The sequence below is a fragment of the Periplaneta americana genome, chromosome 14 (assembly GCF_040183065.1).
Source record: "Periplaneta americana isolate PAMFEO1 chromosome 14, P.americana_PAMFEO1_priV1, whole genome shotgun sequence".
Lineage (NCBI taxonomy): Eukaryota > Metazoa > Arthropoda > Insecta > Blattodea > Blattidae > Periplaneta > Periplaneta americana.
In genome coordinates this window covers 128,293,605-128,315,806 of record NC_091130.1, presented here as the reverse complement: position 1 = coordinate 128,315,806, position 22,202 = coordinate 128,293,605, and the positions used below count along the sequence as shown (strand labels likewise).

The 22,202-nt window shown below is 32.4% G+C and overlaps 1 protein-coding gene across 37 annotated transcripts in view; it reads right to left on the bottom strand.

Moving 5' to 3' along the window:
• LOC138713728 (longitudinals lacking protein, isoforms H/M/V-like) overlaps positions 1–22,202 on the bottom strand; it is a 614,547-nt gene that overhangs the window by 434,187 nt on the left and 158,158 nt on the right. Inside the window, exon 5 of one of the 37 annotated variants that reach the window (XM_069846062.1) lies at positions 4,182–4,944. The exons of 34 other annotated variants lie outside the window; for them this stretch is intronic. In XM_069846062.1, coding sequence (XP_069702163.1) covers positions 4,571–4,944 — 374 coding nt within the window. In that variant the 3' untranslated portion in view covers positions 4,182–4,570. Of the gene's footprint in view, positions 1–4,181; positions 4,945–8,944; positions 9,364–16,261; positions 16,693–22,202 lie in introns of those variants that run through there. 2 more of the 37 variants (XM_069846055.1, XM_069846053.1) reach the window with 2 other exon arrangements.

Genomic DNA, 22,202 nt, shown 5'->3' with positions numbered 1-22,202 from the left:
ACTCAATTTGTCTGCACAGAACTGTTTCCTTCATTTCCTTCTTAGTAGCCTATTCTTTGTAATTTATGAACTAGTAGATCGTGATGCCAAATGTCTGTTACCCAGAATGCTCAGTATATAATCAATCCAGTTATTACTGTATTTTTTAATACAGTCATCACTAGTACTGCAAATGTTACGTCCATACATAGAATATTGGATATATATATATATATATATATCTTTGCCCAGCATCCTCAATATATGACCCTTCCAGTTATACCTATATGTTTAAATAAAACTACACTGACACTGCAGATATTACAGTCATTCCATATATCTTCATTCCTCTTCTTGTCCAAGAGCCTGTATCATGCAATTCATCAGAAATCTCATCTATCTCAATTGTTCCTAAACTTCTCATATAATATGGAGGGGGGGGGGAAATTGTTACTTATTTAGAAGTGTTGTCTTACGAACTCGTTTTCCTGCTGGAATTAGATAAATTTCTTTGACAGCTGTTACATCTACTTTGTGGCATCTTTAAATTAGATAACTCAGTTGCACAATTTAGTTCAAGAGCCACTTCTCTTAAAGTTATTCATTATCAACAATGACGACGTGATCATCACAAAAAAGTATTATGAAATATATTGCTTCTATTTTGAAGTTTATCTTCAAATTCATCAGCCTCAAATGTATGACTTGGTGAGTACAAAAGTAAAAAGCATAGGTGAATCAAAACAACTGGAAATATGTGTAGTATAGCTAGTGCGGAACTTGGTGAAGCTTGGAAGGAGAGAGCAGTAGTGTGGTGTGGAGTCGGATACCAGCCGATGTTAGTGAAAAAGTATTCTTGCTTCATTCCCTGATTTTTTTCAGTCAGTTTTCAAGCTTTGTTTTTCTGATTTTAGTAGTAATCATAAAATAGAGATGCTTTCTGGAGTTTTAAAAAGCTTCTATTGACAAAAAGCAAGCATTTAAACTATTGGGTTATTTTGAATATTTTCAATTAACTGTGCTATTTCAAAAAGATTACATAAACACAAGATCGTCATTTTCTGAAATCGTGTTTAACAAAGATAAAATAGTTTCTGAAATTAGTCTCATCCATTTTATTATTTTGGAATAGAATATATAGATAGGCTATGTACAACAGACTTCTGTCGCAATAGTTTTGAGAGTATGATCCCCTTTTTAAAAATTGGACACACAGATGCCATATTTAATTCTTAAGGATATACACAGCATGTATTCATGAGTGCCAATAGCTTATTTAATAATGTAGTTGAAGCATGTTTCGTTACTTATAAGTTAATACTAGGTAAGCTATCTGAATCCATGTGACTTTTCATTTTTATTTTCTTCAAGTGTATTTGAAGTTCAGTCATAGAATTATGCAGACTTCTTCATTACAATATTATATTTTTGAACCTCTTCTGTCTTGCTGATCCAGAGATTTTAAAAATACTCTCTTCATGCACCTTCAGATACCAGTGATGATGATGATGATGATTATTATGATTTTGTTGTTGTTGATGATAACAACAACAAAACAATTCTCTTTTTTGTGTCAGGTCATGTAGCGTGTTACCATTTCACTCTATCTTGCCCATGATCAATTCATTACGGTACAGTTGACATTTTAATGGTATATTATAAAACAAGTTCATAATGATAGAATGAATCGAACAAGTGAAGTGAGCTTCCTAATTTTGTCGACAGAAATAACTGTATAACATTATAAACGTGTTTCATATGTTATTTTTTTGTACAACAGCATTATGAAACAATAAAGAAATAGCATCAGATTTGTAATGATGGGTAGTTAGATATCACAGTCTATGAAGAAAGAGGTTGCTATGACAACAATGACGTATTAAGTATTATAGCATGGCAAACTTTATGACACATGTTATACCGTCATAATATAAATCATGACGTTTTAGTTGGCATGGTAATATTTTACAGCTCTGTTACAATAATGTAGCATATTATGCACGATTTTCATTAATGATGAAGGCTGTCTATAATGTTGAAGTACAAAAAAAAATACTTTTGAGATTTCATTTGATGCCATTCCTGAAACATGTTTCTTCCAAATCACCCCATAATTTCTGTATACATTTTGAAACAGGTTCAACTGTCAGTCTAAAATTTTCTAGTTCCTATATTTTGTGGTGAAACTGGCAGTTTTAATAATGAACTTTATTTCTGTTGCTTGAAGTATTTTTTTTTTTAATTTCCTTTTAGAACTGCCCATATCTCACTTCTATTTACAACTAGCCATCCTGATGTATTCTATAAATATTTAATCTTGCACGTTGTTGTACTAATGAGGTTTCCAACCTTCATTTAAGCTTCCTTCTCTGTATATTAATTTAGAAACTGTTGTCGACAATTGAGGGAGATCTTGCGGAACAGAAGTTTTGAATCATGGTGTAAATTACCTTATAAGGGCAAAGGTGTTATCCTGTATTCTGAGTGCCCCAAGGCAAATTCCTGGATGTCATCAAAAGCAAATTTATCAATTTCAGAATACATTAATGCAATTAAAATGTCCAGCAATCTATTTGCGGTTAGATCTATGCCCGGCAGAAGTTTCAACACAACCCGCTGTCGCCATCCCAGCTGCAACGAGACGGAAACTCTTGGTCACGTGTTGGGATTCTGTCGAAAAACGGAGCTGCTACGCAACAATCGACACCATAAGGCCAGGACCGGTATTGGTGATGCCCTCAAGCATCGTGGATGGGAAGTATATGAGAAGATCCACTGCGTTTCATCCTTAGATTCGAACAGAAGAGCAGATATTGTAGCCATCCACAGGACTCAATCTAAGGGATTAGTCCTTGATCCTATAGTCCGGTTCGAGAGGGATGCCCTGCAGGCACAACACGTTGATGAGGAGAAGAAATCCATTTATGAGTCCTGCATCCCTTATCTAAGTGAGAAATATAACATTCCCACTAGTCAGTGGAGTGTTTCTGGTCTTTTGTTTGGTGCACGTAGCACACTCCCTAAATTCACATGTGATATTTTAAAAGCACTCGGACTCCGATTTTTTGAAATTCAAAAAATTTTGTTGGATATTCTTAAAGATTCAATCCAAATATTACATTACCATTTATATTTTGGTCATTGATGATTGTGTTGGGTTTGCATTTCTCTGAATTTTATACTAAACAATTCCTGTCTTTCTAAATTATTCTGTAATGCTTTTATTCTGGATCTTTATGGTCACCCTCATTGAGGGCAGATTATTTTCTTTAAATATTTATATATTATTTTTTGTTATTTTGTGGGATGCAAAAGTAGTCAATCTGACGGAAGGGAAGAAAATTAAAAATGACTAAAAATATAAAATGAAATTTAATAAATAGTTTATATCTCTAAATTGTTATATTCTGGCACAGGCAAGCAGACACTATGTCAAAATCAAGGACTTTGTGTGGGTGATTATATTTGCATACAACCTTGGCATTACATTAATTTTTCTGAACTTCATATAATAAAAAACTCAGATGTGCAATAATAACAGAAAATCTAACTCGCAAAAAAAAAAAAAAGAAAAAGAAAAAGAACCGCAAGAGCTTACAATTATTATTCTCTCTACAACTAAAATATCATATACTAAGCTTATGCTCTATTTTCTGAATGTCTCATTTTTATATGTTTCTGCAAATTCCATTTAAGCTTAGCTCGATGTGGACAATATGGACACTTGAACTGAGGCTCCTTGCCACATTCCATTCTTATATGATTGTTCAGAGACTGTTTCCAATTGTAAGATTTACCACACTTCTTGCAAATGAATCCATGATTTAGAGTCCTAGGCAAGGTATTAAAATTAACTCTAGTAGCTAAAAGTTGTGATGATGTGTACACTGCACTAGCTTCTTGGTCACGTGTTCCTTCAATTCTGTCAAATCTTGTTACACCACGGCATGTTTCATTAAATGGTTCAAGTGAGTCAATAATTTCAAGATCTTTAGTTCCTTCTTGGCAATCACTCCAATGTATTAGGCCTGTAAATACAATGAGGTATATAGTTTCTCAATTAATTAGATAGTCTATACATTCACATAATCATATGCAGACATGAAAGCTAATGTAAATTTACACTGGATACACTAGACCATCTTACTCACAGATATCCTCTATAATATTAGGATAGACAAAAGCATTTGGTTAACAGTCAATAGATTTAAAATGAGAGCAATGTGCATTTAATTCAACAAAGAAAACTTTTACAATGAATGTATAATAAGAGGATTGACAAATAAATGGTAATAGTATGTTTTACAATTTTTATAATACAATTGTTAATACATATTTTACATTAAAGCATCGAAACAAGTAATCTGGCAAAGCCATTAGAACTTTATTACTTAAGTATTTATATTACCTTATATTACCTTTACAAATAACATAATGCATAATGTTGGAATATTTCTGTTGAATATTTTTGTAAATTAGAATTTAACTTTGCTCTCAGTGTTGAAAATAACTCAATGTATCATCCTGAGATTCTGAGGTTCTCATAACGGTAGTGAATCGTGATGTAGGTTTTGGGTGAAATATCCAGAAACTACATCATATCCTGAGGATGTTTCAGTCGGATATGTTTTTGTAAATTCCAATTTAGTTTGGCTCGATGGGGACAATATGGGCACTGAAATTGGGGCTCTTTGCCACACTCTAGTTTCATATGGTTGTAAAGGGATTTCTTCCAACGATAACTTTTTCCACAATTTGTGCAAACAAATCCTTCTAATGGAAGTCGACAGTTTTTTTCATAATGACTTCTATCAAATGGAGGAAGTGGAGAGCCAAACACTCCAACTCCCAGTTGCCAATGGTGTTGTCCATGCTGATTACGGGCTGTGTCCTGTAGTTTTTCTTCAGGAGGTTCAAAAATGCTGACATTTCCTACTCTAAGTATTCTTGAACGATGAACGATTTCTGTAAAAACACAAAAGTAATAATATTCTAAGTATATCTCGTTCAGATACATACTCACACAATTTTCTGATATCTCGAACAATGCACTATTGAATTACGTTAAGAATTAATCACAGTTACAGTTTAAGAAAGTAACTTCCAATAACAATAACAAACAGGTACGGCAGTCAATGAAAATATCTTAATAGATTACAGTACCATTAATTAGTTTTAATACAATCTGAATCACGCAAGTGAAGTGGGTAGGCATTGGATATACATAGTTTTCATACATTTAAAATTTCAGTAATTATTACAATAATATATACATTAACATAAACATAACTTTATGCATCTTCTAAAATGTCTTCATTTATGTTCGATAAACACTTACTTTATTCAGCTATTTTGCACATCAGTATGTATTCTTATGTCAATTTCTGTCTTATTTCTTTCCTCAGAGGATGAATTTTGACTGTATGATTTTTATTAATATTATTTCACTATCATGTCACAAAAATAGTCAAATATTGCATTTCATCAAACAATTTTACAGCCTAATTTAATGTATGAAAATTCGTTCCGTGAATCTATTTATATCAATCTCTATTGATTTGCAAATTTCGGACTTGTATAGTGTAAACAAAATAAATCACAAGGTTCTGAAATTTTCCAAGATAATATAACATTCATTATTAATCACCTTTGTTCATTTTAAAAATAAGGATGACAAAATGACAAACAAACTTCAGTTGTTATTCATAAACTTAAATTAAAGAATGGTTATTCTCTTAAGTCATATTCTACCAACTAAAGTTTTATGAAAGAATATATTATCAGTCCGAACGCACACAGACTGTCTCATAACTACTACAAATTTCCATGTGCAATAATTATATTTTCTCTAATTTAGCAAAAAATTAAAAGTGCAAAAACGAAGGGAGAGATAGCTTTGTGTTAATGTGTAAGAATTATCTCCCATGACGTATAAAATCTAAAACAGAACACATTAACGAATTTTTGTAACACATTTGAAAGGTAATATATTATACACTAAATTTAATATACTAAGTAGTATATAATATATTAAATTTAATTCAAAATAAATTAGTTATGAGCATGAGAGACATAGGAAGAAGAATAAACATAACTATGAAATCACACACAGTTTTCCAGACAAATATTAAACAAATATAAACTACTGAACAAAGTCATTGCAAAGAAAACTAATTGTGTTGTTACAAAAAAAAAAAAACGAAACAAACATGCTCATGTTATTTTCTTAACAGTCAAGCAACCAGATTACATGTTAAATACAATTTCGAAAATTATTTCATTGAAGGTAAAAAAAAAAGTCACCACTGCCATCTTATTGTGGCAGGTAAAAATCAATAATATCAATATACATTCAGATCTAAAATTTTTTTATTTTTTATGTCCTTTAGCTACAGTTTGATACATGACATGTTTATGAACAAAATTATTATGACATAATTAATTATTTAATAATTTATTATTACTCTTTAATGGAAAAATGAGTTCAGTTTAAAATTTCCTAATGACATAGAAACTTAGTCATGACATATCTAAGGAATTAAAAAAAATACTAGTTTACCAACTGGCTCATTAAGCAATTAATAATATATGTGTACCAGTTTATAACAAAAGTAATTCAAAACAGACAAATATCTTCTATTTTCTATTAAATGCATAAGTAATACAGATCTGAATGTTGAAATAAACATTTTATACCTATGGTTACATACAGGGTACTAATTACATTTCTCCCAAATATGTTACTTGTATCGTAATCTCAAAACAAATAATACTCATCTATGCTACTTTATAATTCAAGATAGACGTTACTTTTTTTTTTTAATCAAAAAAGCATCGTCATGTAACCCTTTTCAACCAGTTATTTAATGATGATGTATCAACTATGTGGTTATAAAGTGTTGATGGAATTGGTGATACCAAAATGACATCCAGTGAGATGAGTTCAAGGATTTGACATGGGATTACCTGACATTCACCTTACAATTGGGGAAACCCTCGGGGGGGGGGGGGGGAGATCATCAGTCCACGTGTGATTCGAACCCATGCCTACGTGTAACTTTGGGGCATGAATGCCAATGATAATTTGAAAATCTACTAATGTGAATACGGCTGTCATAAGATACTATAAACGATTAAAGTAACATGGTAAAAATATACTATTGCCAAGGCCATTGAAAAATTACAGTTAAAAATGACAGCAATTTCGTGAAAATTTCGTGTTTATCTTATCAATAATCTTATACACGGTATTGTATTTGTAATATTCATAGCGAAATAAAGCTATTTAATAATAATTATACTGCTAATAATAATAATAATAATAATAATAATAATAATAATAATAATAATAATAATAGTAACAATAATAATTCTATGCTTTGTAAATCAGCCTTACTAGTATTAATTCAGTTTTAAACAAAAAAAAACCCAGTCATCAATGGTCCTGTAGACCATCGCTTAAATGAAGATTTTTCGCAGAAACAGCTAATTTTCGTGAAAATTCGCGAAAAATTTACTGTCGTACATGTCACATTTATGACAAAACCTGCATTTACTTCTTGGTGCATCTCTCTGGCACATTTCACGTTTATCACTAATAACAAAAAAACTCGGCCCTATTACATATCTAAATTAAATCGATAATTGATTAATCCTTTTGCTGATGTTCAACTTATTCATCTCTGCTGCTAACTGTATAATATCCTAAACATTTACACAGTGCATAAATCTTAATCAAGTAAGCTATTTGAATAAAATAAGTAAAGATGACATTTTTCATAACACACATATTGTCTGAACTATCAAACATAGCAAAAATCCATTCAACCAAAATTACATTTACCACAGATGTAAAGCAAAGAAAATTCTTTATGTTCGGTAAGCATTCTTGTATATTGTGGATCCTTACCTACAATTGGTAATAGGGTTAGTAGTAGCTCCAACTGACTTTGCAGTACAATATTTTTCACATTCATAGTTTCAACTGACCTCATATTACGTAAAATATTTGGAGACATGGATGACGAGCCAATCATTTTGAGGCTAGTCACACTAATATTACTTCTGAAATCGAATTTCGTGAGAGAAATCAGTACTGTATCTTTACAGTGATAAATATTGCAACATTTTGTTCATGTGTTTTGACAGGCAATCTTACTACTCTGAGTTTCATATACGAATATGAATAGAAATCACATTAAAAAAAACTAAACAGTAGTACACGTGGATCATAAAACATGAGCATGAAATATTGTTTTTGAAATTCATGCTTCAACACTTACAAATGGAGACGGTTATACAACTTTCAGTACAATTTTAATGGTTGTCAACTGTAAATACTTTTATCAGTAATGAATTTCTGATGTTCAATAATTATGGAAAATTCGTGACATTCAATTTCAAATCCGAATCTTAGGTGTTTTTCACATGAAAGTTATGACACACTTTGCTTTTTTGTGTTGTCTGAAGCAGTTTCTTTATGCCTAAATAGCCTAATCAAATGGTTAAGGGTGTCTGCAATTTGTAGGCGTAGATACAGCACTAGTTTGAAGTCGTCATAGTTCTTACTTGTGGAAGATAAGGAGAGATATCCTTAAACTTACAACTACACAATTTTTCAAGGACTATGGAACGTACACTCACATGATCTGTTAGTCACTGCTTCACAGTGGTGGACAAGATAACAATATTATTAGCATCAGTCATTACAATACAGATCAATTTTATTTTAATGGCTGATGCTAATAATTATTATCTTGTCCACCACTGTGGAGCAGTAACTAACAGATCATGTGAGTGTATGTTTCATAAGATCAATTTTATTTTTAAAAAAGAGACCAATCACAATTATCTATCCAATTTCACACAACACTTAACAGTACCATACAAATAAGTTAAATGAAGTCAGACAATTTATTCTAACACAGCCTTTGAAGAATGTAATAAAAAATTACTACCAGAAACAAACATTCATACACAACTAATTTACAGTCTCCTGAAGATGTTTCAATTTCATATGTTTCTGAAGATTTCCTTTTAGTTTAGCTCGATGAGGACAATAGGGACATTGAAATTGTGGTTCTTTTCCACACTCTAATCTCACATGAGTGTACAGTGAGTTTTTCCAACGATATAATTTACCACAGTTTTTACATCTGAAACCTTCTTCTGATGATTGGCTACTTGCGATAACTTTGAAGTAACCTCTGCCAGCACTAGTTTGAGAGGTGTTGAACAATGAAGCAACATCTGGTAGTTGCTGCAGTTGATCAAAACTTCCTGTACCAACATCTTGAAACACCTGTTCTGGTGGTACAAACATACTATTCATTGATTCAGGTACCACTCTTCCTGCTGAATGATGGCCACTCCAATATTTGGGTTCTGTAAATATTGACAGCGAATTAACAAGAATGCAGTTTACAATATCCACAAAATTAAAAACAGAAAAATTTTCAATAAAAAGAAAAAGAAGTAAATTTAAATTACAAATAGTAAGTAGGGATTGTTAATTTCATTGCTTACAGGACTATCACCTCTGATTGAGGTTCTGGCTGATATGTACATCTATTATCAGGTAACACATCCCACTTGATGATATGTCAGAGGAAGAAAAATTGTTTGTAAGTTATACATCTGAAGTCTGATTGCGAAATATGTTACTATACTAAAAGCCAGGTTATGAACAGACTAAACAGGAAGTAGTTGGGAGGGCGAGAGGAAAGTGCGAGTTAAGGGGTAGCCTCTGCAGTGATGACATGTTGAGTGTGGGGGGTTGGAGGGGGAAAAGGAGAACGGAGCTTTTCATTGGACCTTGCGTGAAAATGTCGTCTGCTAACGAAAATCTGGCAACGGAATCACGGAGACATTGTAGCCAAACTTCCCAGTTCATTTGCAGTACCACGTGCATTATGAGTCGTATTTCGTACCAGCGTCATTAGCTCGTGCTTTCTTAAAAACAGTCATTTTAATTACTAATATTGTGGATAGTGTTATCGAGAACTATAGACAGTAGTTATTTTAAATATATCGGTGACAAACGCTGAACATGCTTTGAATCTCGCGCCACTATGTGGCAACAGAGCTCAGAAAGAGAGCAACAGAATGTTGCTTCCGGTTTAGTCGGTTCATAACCTGGCTTTTAGTATAGTCAGTGATGTATGTAGTGCAGGGGAAAAGGAACCGGCCATTCTACTCCATTATCTCCTGACTTAGTTGCCCATAAGTGATACCTTATTGGTGTCACTTTTGAGGTTCAAACCTGTCTTCAGACAGTTGACAGAACGACTATTATAGTATTCAGATAGAATGATAAAAACGGGTTCAAAACATAAAAGAAACACTCCTGTATTCATAAAAAACTTAGGTGTGGTGAAAAGGTAGCCATTTTTAATATTAAAAATAATTCCTTCACAATAAGTGATCTCATTTACTTCATGTTGTTTAAAAATTGATAAATTGTTCATGTGATGTTTTTTATCGTGAGTGACAGAAGAATAATACACATTTGAATAGAAATATTTGTAATAATGTTAAATTTAAAATTGTAAACAATAAATATTCACATATGTATAGTACATACACCCACGCACGTAAGTACAGAAAGCTCTTAACTGAATACATATGAGCCGTTCACAGCAAAAGTGGTGTAAGTCAAAAATGGGTAATGACGGTTAAAGTAAACATTCTGTAAAATACAGCGCAAAGTAGAAATTAATATTCAGTTTATTTAATCTATTAGTAGTCAGTGGATAGCACGAAGGACATATTAATTGCTATTTTCCGCTGTATTTTACAGAATTTTTACTTTAAACCTCATTACCCAATTTTGACTTACACCACTTCTGCTCTGAACGGCTCATATAAGAAGTAATTAAATTCCATCTCTATTCTCATGTTAACACACATACTTTATAACAATAGTGATTACTTATGTTTGTAGTATGTAATCATGTTTTATCCATTCTGTATAATGTGAAACTTTGTAAGATTAAATTAGAAATATCGCTCTTCAAAAGTAATATATAGCCATTTTCTCTCTAGGTTATAATAAACATCTTCTTTATTATTCACATTAATAAAAATATAACAGTCAGCCTTCACTGACACTTAAAAAAGTCAATCAGTATTTTAAATATGCATTCTTGGTGTACTCTACTGAAGTGGTTCAGGTATAGTTTGGCTATACTTGTATTTACAGCTGAGAAACTATATGAAATAAAATATTGATGTTAATTTTTCTACTGGGACTAGATTTAAAGATTTTAATTAGAAAAAAAAAGCTGCTAATAACAGGCCATCAACCAAGAATAAATGTCTGCAATGCTTGGGAAAAGTGGCATATGTCACTTTCCACAAACATTTTTTATTAATTTATTGACAACTTACAGAACATCTGCTCGCTTGGGAAAAGAGACATAAGTATTTCTCCCATTACAATAATTCATACAGAAGAAAATCAAATCGACATAAACCAGTATGAAGACAGTTTTTTCCTTCTTCTGTAAAAATTAACATTTTTGATTTGTGCCACTTTTCCCGAGCACTACAGATATGTAATTAACGTTTACAAGCTTAATATCTTTGTTTCCTGGTATTTTATGTAGCAGAAAGCACAGGTATATTAATTGGATCATTTTAACAGCATGTAATCTGTTACAGTGAAATAATTTTTTTAATGATAAGTGCTTTTGTAATTCAGTGCTATTTCTTAAATGATATGGAAATAATTCTTCCACAATCCTACAAAAAGAAAGAAAGAAAGGAAGGTAGGTAGGATAGGAAGTTAAGTGACAGAAGATAGGAACTTTCCTTTTTGAGGGAGAGAGGGAACTTGTGGCCACTAAGTTTTTGTGTTAACCTGGCAACATTTTATTTTTGGGGAAATAATGATATAATTTCAACTCAATCTATTATTACTTTTTTTTTACTGAACCGCTCCTTCTGATGAACCATATGTACCAAACATTATGTCATCGCTTTGAAACTGCTGTTCATTCTTTATAAAACTATTGACAGAACCAGCAAAACGACGTCAGAAAAGAGAAGAAATAAATTAAGTACCTATATGAACTATATTAAAATATTGAACACCGTGTGGTTCAGAAGTTGCTTGGCAAAGAAGACATTATGTAGAAAACATGATAAATGTGCCCTATTCAAAATATATTTGTGATATCAATGATACTGGAAGAGATATCAATTATTCTCGCAACTTCACATCTTATACTGTGGTTATTAAAATTATTCAGTGTTACTATGACAGTAAAATTATAACAGACTGCAAAATGTAATAGAATAAAACACACCAATAAGTTACCTCTAGTTATCAAGAATCTTTTGAGTTTAACTTAGGTATAATAAGTTGCTACAACTTATATAGAAAAATGAAATTTAGAATAGAAAAAAAAAACAGAGCCATAAAAACCATATTAATTTTCCATTGTATAAGATGCACCCCAAAAAATATTAAAACAGTTTTCTTTGGGGGAGGGGGGACCAGAACTGAACTTGAAAGAAAAAAATACGATGAAAATAATTCACTGGCTGTCCCATGCCGTAGCTGTGTGGTCTAAAGTGCACTAGTGATATGGAATAAGTACTTGTTCGAGTCCTCTCAGGGGAAGACATTTTCTGATGAAATCTCGAACAATCTATGGGGCTGATGTTGGCCTAGCATCATGCTGAATTTGGGGACCAATAAAGCAGAAAAATTCAATTTTGTTGGGAGATCAACATGCTGACCACATCACCGTTTTTGGTGTGTGAAATAAGTAATGGGAACGTTAAGTGCGAGTGTTTTATATTTTCCGCAGTCAGTCTGACAACTGTGTTCGGCAAATGGCTGATGTGACGTGTATATGAAGAGGTACCATTATCAGCTGCACTAGCAACATGCTCACAAACTGGGTACTATATATCTAGGACACACGCCAAAAACGATGGCACCAGCTGTACTATCATACTGATTGAATGATAGTTCACCTCTGCTGAAGCATGTCAATGTGAGGCCAGCAGCCAGTTGCTTGAACTTGGCCCTCCATAGGCTGTCATACCAAAGCTTTTTATTTAAAAAATCTGCATTAACTTTAAGGGGACATAAGTAGAAATCACCAAGACACGTCAACCACAAGGGATCTTTGCGTGCATCACAACTGTAGCTTATAATCACAGTAGCAACTTCGGTCGAAGGCTTTACAACAAGATAACAGCTAAATTCCCAGACATACAATCTGCTAATGTTCCTTATTTAAAAAATCAATTAAAATTATTGTTTCAAGAGAAAATATAACGTTCCAATTATTGTAATATTGTTTTTCTTTTTCATTTTTTATTCTGCTGATTAATGAAATATTTATGTTAAAATTTTGTGAAATGCCCTCACAGCATGAGTGTATACTCTTTCTGGGAGTGCTAGAGAGATTTTTATACAAAAAATATATATCTTTGTTCTAGCAATGGGTAAAAGTTTCTATGCATTCATATGTAAAATGGAGATTCGAAATATGAAATTTTAATATAGGGTGCCATTTAAAAAAATAGTTTACTGTCACATTCTATATGTCTGAATAACTAACTGTTTTCGAACACAGGCATAATATTGTATACTTTATCTCCAACAGTTTTCGTATAAAACTTTTTTTTTTTGTAAAATTAAAATTAAAAAAGTTATTAACAATATTTCATACTTATTCACACTAAATAAGCTTATACACTATACAATCACTCTGGCATTTTGAATGTTTGACTCATTGCGTTATATGGCAGTAAAAATTTTTAATAGCCTCCCTATCGATATAAAAAATGAAACTCAAAACATAAGATTATTTAGGGCTAAATTAAAGAAGTATCTAATTTCTCACGCCTTCTATTCTGTAAGTGAATTTATGACATTCAATAACACTTCATGAAATTGATACTAAAACTATGTGTTGTATTAGTAGACTATATTGTAAATCTCGTCTGTATATATATTTCATCTAGACTGTGACTATAAATTAAGAGTTTATAATAGTATTAAGTTTTTTGACTTGTTCAATATTCTAGCTGTAAAGCAATGTATGAATACCATGGAATGTTAATAAATACAATACAATACAATTGCCTCTAATATTGTAATATTGCTTTCGAATTAACTGACTTCTACAAAAAATATGCTACCTTATTATTATGATTTCAGGGCTGTAATGAAATAATTTCTTCCTCATTGAAAAACTATTTTAAAAAATTATCATCACCATCATCATCAATAATGTATCAAACCTTATTAGATCTGTTCAATGGTCTCTTCAATGGTATTTCTAGTTTTTTGGTAGTGACCGTAAAGTTTGCAATCCATTATCTTTCTAAAAAAAGTTAATAACATATTTAATTCAATTCACCTTCAAGACAATAAATTAATGGGAGAACGAAGTATAAATAAATACATTTAAATTTGAATTCTATACAAGTATTATTAGCACCAATCTATAAAAAATATTTTACAACAACACTGCCCAGATATATGTAATTTGTAACTATTATAGGTACCGGTACGATATATAGGTAGAGGAAGCGCAAAGAAAGCTTGCCCATTTGACTGATGCGCAGAGAATGATATTCGGTCCTCGTGCCGCCATGCTCGTTACAGGGCTGCTATGAATCACCTAATGCTGATTACAGGGCTCATTCGAAAGCGCGGTCTTGAGCTGTTCGTATCTTGAAAAGTATTGTGCAGAACAGGTAGAAGCCAGCGTACGCATTACATATTCTGCGTTTTATCCTTCATATCAGGATTTTTATAGAGTTAAAAGTGTGTTTGTAAAATAACAGAGTTCTGTATAACATTCTATGTACTTAACAATGCCCCCGTTGGCTCTAAATTAGGAAGTGCTAATGAAACGTTACACAGTCAAACTAGGGAATTATTTATAACGTTTATAAATGTATGAAAAACGAAACAGGCTCGCTCGTAACATAAGGAGTATATACAGATTAAAATAAATCGACCATACTACCACGCTAGTTATCGGAACATTTTAATAAAATCACATAGTATTAGTTATTAGTATTTTATTACAATGTCAAATATCAATTATTACACGATCATATATTTCTTATAACATCTTTGTAATTTCATTCAGTGATTTTATATTGTGTAAAAGAATTCGTGCTTCTGTATTTTCAACAATGTTATGTTACTAGTTACTCTGCAACTAGGTTTAGGTTCCATTACATGCGCTGTGATAAATCTCACTCGAAACATCAAGCCAGCAGACGACTGAGAACTGTCGACAGTTTGCCAATCGAATCGAAGCGAGGTCGAGTGCACCCGAACGTTTCCGAAAGTTCGCGCAGCTTTCCGTGGCAAGCTCTTCTTGCGTTTACTCTAGTTCATGTTCCTAGGAAATGGATCTGTTGCTAAATCTATTATGCACCAGTAACATGGACAGCAGATATCTGATCCTAAAATCTTGAGATCTCATGAAATGACACAGAAATTTTTGGACAGAATGGACACTTCAAACGTGAAAGTGATAGCAATAGTATTTAAATTGCATTAATACAGTTCATTAATCCACTTCATATAAGTCTCTTCCAGATTATTAAAAAAATGCGAAGTGTATACTGTATTTAATATGTGTACTGGCGTAAGTAACCATAAAATTCAATGTTAAAAGAAACTTCAACATGCATATACAACAAAAAAACAATTGAATTTAGGAGTTATGTGTTCAATGAATTAAAAAAATTCAGAAAACTAGTTAAAATGAATTCCACTCTAGCAGTTCAAAACAAGTGCAGTGAGGCACCTTAAAATATATGTAACACATCCCTCCTTCATTAATAGATTATTTTCACTACAAAATTACATTAATGACATATAAATGGAGGTACCTAGTAATTTCTTCACAATGAATAAAAAGTATCTTCATACAACACGCACATTCAGATGTGGAGTAGAAAACTTTAAATAATAAATTTATTATACTTTACGCATTTCATATTTTTATTTACACTTTTATATGCCGTCAATTATTATTGAATCCTGAGTAAATTTTTATGTACAAAGGAACAATGTCAAAGAAATTAATACAGAAAATGATATTATTAAATTACAAAGTTAAGCTATTACACAAGTTAGTATAGAACATTTTGTAAATTAGAAAACTACATTCTTCTAGTTAGCACATCAAGACCAGTTTTTAGAATGATTGCTAATAAAGTAAGATAGCAGACTTATAATAGAACTACGTCACAATAAAAATATGAAAACACTGTAAACAGCTCAATACGCAGTTTCAGTTATGCAATTCATTCATTTACTTTTCAGGTAAACTTTACAAACTCTCATATGTCTCACTAAATGACTCTTATGTTTGAATCGCTTAAAGCACTGAGTACATGGAAATTGTGGTTCTTTCCCACACTCAAATTTAATATGTCTTAGCAAAGTATACTTTGTAGAATACTGTTTAAAGCAATTGGGACACCCATAACTTGTTGGCAATTCCGGTATGTCAATCCTACTTCTCTCTTCAGTACCGGGTGATTGATAATTTTCTATGTTACTGTAATACTGAGAATTCCCAAACAGTTCTTCATTTAATTGTTGTCCATATTGCTGTACAGAACTTGGAATTTGATTAATAGCAGGCTGAGTGATGCAACTTGCACTACCTCTCTCAAACACCGCTGTTATTTGGTCATCACAGCTTTCCCATGGAAATATGTCTGGAATGAAGAATAATATATCAGTAGTTAATAGTCTTGCTTACAATTTTACATACTCCATCTCAGGTCAAAATACATGTTTTCGTAATTCAAAGAATGTTAAGTATAGCTGAAACAATTGATTCTTACCACATATTCTCTTCTATAATGTTTCGATTTAATGGAAGTTAATATTACAGTTATTATTATTACAGGTGGCAGTAGTAGTAGTGGTGGTGGTAGTGGTGGTGGTGGTGGTGGTGGTAGTAGGAGCAGCAGCAGTAGTAGTACTGGTAATATTTGTTGTTGCTTTTTTTCGTTAATGCCACAACTGCACCAGAACTCTAAACTATAGTATAGTAGGGCCCAGATTTTGATGAAAAGTCATCTTTTCATCTGAGTAGTGCGAGATGATGCATAGTGGCAATTAAGTGCATTTTCCAAAAAATTTGTTAGATAAATGGGGTTTTTATAGGTCATCAAAATCGCATTTTTTCCATGTTTTCCAGATTAAAGTCATTTTAACATTCATATGTAGTTTTAGGTTAGTTTCTTCATTTTACAAATTTTTATAGGTAATTTATTTATAGGCCTATTGTCTGTGGTTAAATTTTCATTTTCACGTAATTTTTATAGTTGAAGTAGTCATCTGTATTTCTAAATAATAATTTATGTCAGCATTTTTCTTACAAATCGTTCTTAGGCTAACTCATATCCATCTGGAGTACTCATGTTTTTATGTTAGCTTATCATTTTTTTTCTTCATTGTTCTATATACACTTTTCATAATCAGTTATTATCATATCTGCAGCAGTTTTACGTTTTTTTTTTTTCATATTATTTTAATATAAGTAATCTAGTGATAATTATTATTTCAGTAGTAATAAATTAATTCCACTAAGAAAGTTTGTTTTACAATACAGTTACTTATTAAATAATTAACAGACCATTATTAATAATATATATATAGGTAAAGTGATAATTTTCATTAGTCCTTTTTTTACTTTTTTAGGTCAATGTAAGAGAATTTTCGGGGAATTTTATAGGTTTTTTTTAGGTCATGAACATCCTGGTCCTAATGATCACAGCACAGCAACACAAATGCGTAAGATTAGTTAATACTCAAAAGAATATCAATTTCTCTGCTAGTTACAGAAAATCTAATCCTTAAAGAAATTTGATAGTTCAGCTAAATCTTAAGGACTTCACTCTGAAGAGCATTAAACACTCATAATGGTGTCTTTTATACATGAGTATACACATCCCTATGTTCACACAGGCATATGCATGCAGTGTATAATACGAGTAATAGGAATAAGTTTGGCATAATCACAATTCTTTAAACTGGACCTTCTGGTAATAGAACATGTCCAAATGTAAAGCAAGCAGAAAAGATTTGTATTTCTTTATAATATTAAACCAGTACTATGAGTTCCATACTCATTCTTTGTAACGAAATTTCCTCCTAAATATATCAGGCGTCTATAAAAAATGTTCGAATGCTGTCATGTTCTCAAAGTAATACAGATATGAAAACATTATGAACACATATCAAAGCATAACTTTTAGCAAGAAACTAACAGATTTCACACATATCCACTTGGTGCTGATAATATGCTTACCCACATGGATACAGATCCCCACTTAGTAACTACTGCTATGAACTATAATATGATCTCACTGACCTTCACGTTCTCCTGACATCATGCCACTGTATTTCTTTAGTGGAACTAAATTAAACATTTTTAAATATGGAACCTTAAGATTACCATGACTGAATTGTGGAAGCTATTGGTGTGTTCACTCTGTAGGTGCTATAAAGAACTGGAATGGAAATTGAGTACAGACTGGATACTATCCTACACTTCACAAAATGAGCATATATGAAGTCTATTTAACTTTTTTTCATTAAAACTTTGTATGTTTTAGGACTGATATATTTCAATAAAGTCTTCATACTTTTTTTGCTTTTTTCTTCTGAACATGAGAAAATTCTGACATATCAATAAACAAACGCATACACACACATACAGATAATGAAATTTTGGTACATTTACATTACTCAGATACTGCTTTATACCATTTCATTGAAAGTTTCAATAAATACACATAAGGCAAAATTTGTTACTACAATACCTTGTAGTTCTGCAAATAAAGTTAAAATTATATATATAAAATATTTTAATAGTTCTTACACAAATCAATTTTCATACGATACTCAATAATGACTACTACAGTCTGTGCACTTCAAACTGGCGGATCAAGGTCATTTTGTCTCCTCCGCACTGTACCCCTTCTCCTAAGCTCTGGCTGGTCCCCTTCCCTTTTAACATGCCACACCACTGGTCCAGCTGACTTTTCTTGAGGAGAACTATCCAGGAGTGGGGGTATGCACGCATGACAAATGCAGTCCATTGCTTGATCTTGAGCTGTCAGTTCAAAATACACAGACTATAGTCTTATGATTATCATTATATATAAAGTGATACACGAAATTATACTGACACTACTAACTTATGAGACGATCTTGAGTTGTGAAAGTTCATGTCAATTTGCGTCTGATTCTCAATCAGAAGAGTGTTGTAATAATTTGAATTTTAAGAGAAATATCAGTAAAGGTCAAATGTTCATTATATGAGGTCTCGCCATCCTCATTGAATATTAACACGACTACTATGAAGTAGTCAATGTGTATTATCACCATTAAATCGAGAAAAATTCGTTCCGGCACCAGTTGGAAAGAGCCCTCAGCACGCAGAGCTGAGAGGTCCCGGGTTCGATTCCCGGTGCCAGAACAAATTTTTTGTCGATTTAATGGTGATAATCAGTAAAGGTATTATTTCATTAAATACATGTATTTAATTGCAATACAGGATGGGACGAGCTTTCGAGTATTTGCACCATGTCACAGATGTAGAGACAGGCAACATTTCGCAGCAACATATCAGCTCCATCACTGTGAGTCTAGATAGCAGCTCTTGGTAACGGATCCAATAGATAAGTTCTTTTTATTGGGTTATTTTACGACGCTGTATCAACATCTCAGGTTATTTAGCGTTTGAATGAAATGAAGGTGATAATGCCGGTGAAATGAGTCCGGGGTCCAGCACCGAAAGTTACCCAGCATTTGCTCGTATTGGGTTGAGGGAAAACCCCGGAAAAACCTCAACCAGATAACTTGCCCCGACTGGGATTCGAACCCGGGCCACCTGGTTTCACGGCCAGACATGCTGACCATTACTCCACAGGTGTGGATGATTCAATTGATAAGTGCACCCTTTTCCCTGTCTTCCTTGATGATGGGGCCAATACCTAGTTCCGAAACGTTGGAAGTCTTTACAGCTAAGACATGATACAAATATCCAGAAATATCGTAATATGCTGAACAGCATGAAAGTCTCAAACCACAAGCAATACAAAATTCTGGAAAATTATTTCTTGATGTTGCACAACACTTCTGTACTTTTAATTTCAGTAAAGATTGTCATTATTTTATTAAATAAATAAAAGGAAAATCTGTTTTTCCTGTATAAAATTATGTTTAAAGCAAATTAAAAAAACTCGGTTTCAATGTACCTACCGCACACATAATAAATGTCATTTATTAATCAAACATTTTTGATAAGAAATGAAATACCCATAGTAAATTTTTCTATATTTACCTGCATGGAATCTTCAAAGAAACATAGATCAATCAGATTAGAAAGTATGCTCATATGTGGTCTATAAAAGGTAAAGGTAAAGGTATCCCCGTAACATGCCATGAAGGCACTTGGGGGGCATGGAGGTAGAGCCCCATGCTTTCCATGACCTCGGCACTAGAATGAGGTGGTGTGGTCGGTACCACGCTCTGACCGCCTTTTACGCCCGGAAAAGACCCGGTACTCAATTTTATAGGAGGCTGAGTGAACCTCGGGGCCGTTCTGAAAGTTTGGCAACGAGAAAAAATCCTGTCACCACCCGGGATCGAACCCCGGACCTTCCAGTCCGTAGCCAGCTGCTCTACCAACTGAGCTACCTGGCCGTCCATATGTGGTCTATAATGTTTTATAATCTTGTGTAGCATTGATGAACAATAGTCTGGTAGCAGTAGTACTGTTCGCATTTCAGAAGAAGATCCAAGCAAGGAATGCGAGTTTCCCCCCCCCCCACTCTTATAACCAACCCCGGACACAGAAATGGTCGGCTAATGACTGAGTCTTGTATGTACCAGCTGCACATTGACACCACCCCCATCCACCTGTTCCTTCAGAGGTGCTGAGATACTAGCTTACCTTCTCCTCTTACCCTGCAAGGACCATACTCCCCTCACAGGGATTCTCTCGTGAAATTTGGACAGTATTTTATTTAATCATGCTTTCAATAACAATGTCGGAATTCAATGTTGGTGAGTAAAATAACTGCATAACTATGTTTGGTCACACTGTAAGTGTGTGTGTGTGTGTGTGTGTATGTTTACGCACACATATATAGAGCGTGGTTAACATTAATGATATTTAGAAAAATTGGTATGATGGAAAAAACAAATTCAATATATGCTCTGAATTGTATAAGCAGTTCTCAGTTCCTGTTCTTTTACTACTTGACACTTGTAAACTCAGAAAATTAGGGCTAGAATAATAACACAATTAATGCCAAAAGAAAGAAGCCTGTCAAGATTACAGCGAACTACATTTTTCAATTTACATAAATCACTGTATAAGTGAAAAATACTTGGACAGCCATAGTTTTATAGCTTTCAGCAACATTTCTAGACAGCAATGCACATTAAAAATAAAGTTGATTTATCACGCATATTTTATTCTCATTAATATAAATAAACTTTTATTGACTAGTAACCTGAAAATATACAGCACATCAACAACACTGAGAAAAAATGCAAGTTTCTTTAATCTCTTTTACCATTCCTCATATACTTTAAAAGCCACAAACTTATGCCAATAATTTAGTAGTCTATTAGACGATTAAAATAATCTTAGATGTATTATGAAGTTTAAACGAAAACAAGCAATTAATAATAATATTAAAGAATGATATTAAGTAAAATTTATGTTTAAAATTGTACTACTCATTATGTAACACGTTATCTGCAAAGAGAGAAATCAGGAATGATGTCTATTCCTACATTACAATTCCTTATCAGAATTTTTTGTTCCTGAAGAAATAGTCCGTATTACCACTTTAATATTATTACTTTACAAAATAAGTTCACTATTTTCTTTACAAAAGCTAGTTTTCAAATTATTATTATTATTATTATTATTATTATTATTATTATTATTATTACTACTACTCTTAATACTACCAATATTATTAACTGTAGCTGTAGAAGTAACATACTATGATGTATCAACAGGAAAATAAAAATGTGGATATTAGCAGAATATAAAAGTTCCTAATAATAATATCAAATTAAAAAAAAACTGCAACAAAAATCAGCATCACCTTGTAAAGATGTTAAAACATAACAATAGAAGTTAATGTTTGTATTACAACCATTTCAATTGCAGAATGTATAAAATGAATGGCTA